Raw genomic sequence first — 3321 nt, 5'->3', positions numbered from 1 at the left:
TAAACACATGATTACTCCTAATTACTAGGAAGTAACACATGAGGTGTTACACCAGGCCCAGCCGGCCCATGCGCCCGAGCTGACGCAGCCGCCGCCGATGATCACGTATCAACGCCGCCGTCGCACTAGTGGCTAAGATCTGCTCCTTTAGATATTTTAATTGTTTCCATAAATTAGTTGGTTTGTAAAAGGATATAAATATCCCTAAACAATAGAGAGAGAATCAAGCAAGAGCAATCATATCGCTCGGCTTCCCTTAGGGAGCCGGGAGACCCCCAAACCCTAGCCGACATCTCGTGAACAGTACACACGGGTGAACAGTACAAGAGGGGAGGAAGAAGAAAAGAAGAGGAGGAAGAAGAAGAGAGTGGATATGATCCCCCTCTATATTTTCGGGCTAGATTCGCCAATGTCAGCAGTTTGTGTATTGCTGCAAAAAAGTTGGGACGGAACTGTTCCAACGTGATGTACTGTAGATCGAGGCACCATCGCACCTTCAGGCTTCAGCTCTGTACACATTCGGAGGCTCTGCTAGCGAGTAGCGACTGATCCCAAGAGCAAAACGGCCCTCAGGCAGTTAGGCCTCAGTTTCCGAGAGCTCAGGCTCTCCATTTCAATTTGCAGAGCCGCCCCCACAAGGCGGCAACAGATCAGGATAATTGGTGTCTCGCTCACTGACATTCTGAAACAAAAAATCCAATCGTATAGTCACTCCATGCTTTGAACTCTCTGGTATTTGATCTTTTCTCAGCAGCTTGTGTGACATTAGGCTGATAATGCGCCATGACTCTAGTAGCCTCTTCACAATTCAATAAGACTCTTAAATATTTTAACTCAAAATTATATAGAATTAGAGTCCGACCCTTTTGGGGTCCAGCTCTTAGATTTTCTAGACTAAAATCTAAAGCCCTTTTACCACCACTAGGCATTATGTAAACATAGGGACACTTGTTCGTTCATAATCAAATGCTAGCTTATGCTAGGGATGTACTCTCTTACTTGGCCAAAACATAGGAACTTTTCCAAACAATATATTCCCAGCCCAAGTCGGACATTTTAGCAAAATTTTGTTCTAGACTTGGGATTGAAACCACACATGCTACTAAATTACAGTTTGGCTTAGTGGCAGTAGTATATGCCACGAAACATTTTGCATACATTCGAGGAAAATCATGCTTATATGAAAAAAAAATTAAAAGAAATGTTACCCTATAGATAGCTTCAACCCTATAACGGCATAATGCATTTAAAATCCTTTATTTTCGTTTTAAAAGAGAGATAAATATTGGTCAGGGACTCAACTGTAATTTAGTCCCCAACACTGATGAGCCGAAACTCCAGCAAGTGAAGGTGCCTCTCCCTCTTCCTCCGCCTGCATCCCACGCGCACCGCCGACTCGTCGGCGAGCGCCTCTCGGCGATCTCATGGTCTCCGGCGGCAGGTGAGTTCCCCCGACCGGGAACGCCCCCCGTATTCCTCCCTCTCCCGCTCATCCGCTCACCTCCGGCCGTCTCCTCCCTTGGCAGCGATATGGATTGCCGCAACCTCAGCGAGGTCGCGGTGGCCTGCCCCTCCGACGACGCCCTCGTGGAGATCCTCTCGCGCGTCCCCGCCAAGTCCCGCTTCCGATTCAAGTGCGTCTCCAAGCCCTGGTGCGACCTCATCGCCGACCGCCTCCGCTGCGGGAAATTTCCCCAAACCCTAGAAGGGTTCTTCTTCGGAGGCAGCAGCGGCAACAACTTCAGGCATTTCGTCGACCTGTTAGGGAGACCTTCGCCTCTCGTCGACGCTTCGCTCTCCTTCCTCACTGAATTGCTTGAGATTGAGAAGATCGACCTTCTGGGCTCCTGCAATGGGCTCGTCCTCTTTGGGCACAGACGGGTTTCAGACATGTATGACTCCCTGGGCTATATTGTGTGCAACCCTGCGACCCAGCAATGGGCGGCCGTGCCTAGCTCTGGCTGGACTCCATTTCCATTGGACGATTTGGATGATGAACGCACCTGCACCTATCTGATTTTTGATCCGGCTGTCTCCTCGCACTTTCAGTTGGTCCAGTTCAAGCAGGATGATGAGGGAGTGTGTCTCCAGTTCAGGCGAAATAATGATGATGATGAGGGAGTGGCAGAGGTGCGGACCTACTCGTCTGAAAGCGGGGTGTGGAGTGATAGGGCAAGCGAATGGGGGGCACATGGATGGATAGTATCATATTTAGGGAGTGCACTTGTTAATGGCATGCTGCATCTCATGGTTGGTCGTGATTATGAAAGGGAGGATCAGATAGTTGCAGTGGACAGGGAAGGGAAGAAATGTAGGAACATCCGCTGGCCAAAGGAGCGTGGTGATATTGTTTTTGTTGGTCAATCCCAAGGGCGCCTGCATTGCTTTAGTGCACGTATAAATGGCACTATCGAGATGGCTGAGCTATCTGTCTGGGTTCTTGAGGACTATGATACAGAAGAATGGGTTCTGAAGCACACTGTGAACTTTGCACATCTGTCTGGAAAATCGGATTGGCCAGATGTCTTGAACTGCTATTTTGTTTCCATTCATCCACATTGCAATTTGGTTTTCTTTGTCCGGAACGGGAGCCAGAAACTGGTATCATATAACATGGATAATAAGGAAGTGCGTGTTCTCTGCACTGTTGGACGCGACTTTGAGTGTATGACCCAGTATGTTCCATATTTCTCGGCGATATCAGTGCTTGCTAAGAAGTACTGAAATTGTTCGTTGCGGGATACTCCTCGGTATGTTTAACAAGAAATCAAGAATCGATACCCTAATAAGTTTAGACCAGCACTACCAACTTGGATATATCTACTGCAATTAGATGATGTATTTTTGCTGCTGCTTGAATCTGTCCCTTATGCTATTGGTCCAAGTGCTACTGCCAGTTAAGGCATGCATGTAAGGTAGCTTTATGCATATAGCTATCTAAATGCATGACAAACTTGTGTAAGATGCTACCCAGCATTTCAGAATTGTAACCATCTTACATGCTTAGATCATTTTTTTGTGGGACTTGCTTTTAGCGGCTGATTACTGATAATGAAAATTTCTTATCTATTTATTTATGCTGAATGAACACGTGTATCTTGCATATGCTGCAACTGATGCATGTATCGGAAATGTTTGGACTAAAAGCTGTCAGAGCAATCCTAGCTGATGTTGATAGCACGGTATATATATAGAGAGTATAATCTGTAGCCGGCTACAGAATAGTTTATTCCGTAGCCAGATCATGTGACCAGCCACACCCACCGAACCGGAAACTTTGGGTGGGCGCTCTCCGATCCAGCCTTCATTAATTGCACCAGA

At 47.0% G+C, this 3321-nt stretch overlaps 1 protein-coding gene across 1 annotated transcript; it reads left to right on the top strand.

The window, feature by feature from the left end:
* The first annotated feature begins 1307 nt into the window (after positions 1-1307).
* On the top strand, positions 1308-3084 carry LOC120664467 (F-box protein At5g49610-like). Its single transcript, XM_039943715.1, has 2 exons — positions 1308-1441; positions 1527-3084. Exons 1-2 carry the CDS (start codon positions 1425-1427, stop codon positions 2722-2724), a joined length of 1215 nt encoding a protein of 404 aa, XP_039799649.1. The 5' UTR covers positions 1308-1424; the 3' UTR covers positions 2725-3084.
* The last annotated feature ends 237 nt before the right edge of the window (positions 3085-3321 follow it).

Source organism: Panicum virgatum, chromosome 2K (genome assembly GCF_016808335.1).
Source record: "Panicum virgatum strain AP13 chromosome 2K, P.virgatum_v5, whole genome shotgun sequence".
NCBI classification, from domain to species: domain Eukaryota; kingdom Viridiplantae; phylum Streptophyta; class Magnoliopsida; order Poales; family Poaceae; genus Panicum; species Panicum virgatum.
The sequence above is the reverse complement of the archived record's forward strand: the minus strand, read 5'-3'. Positions and strand labels throughout refer to the sequence as shown.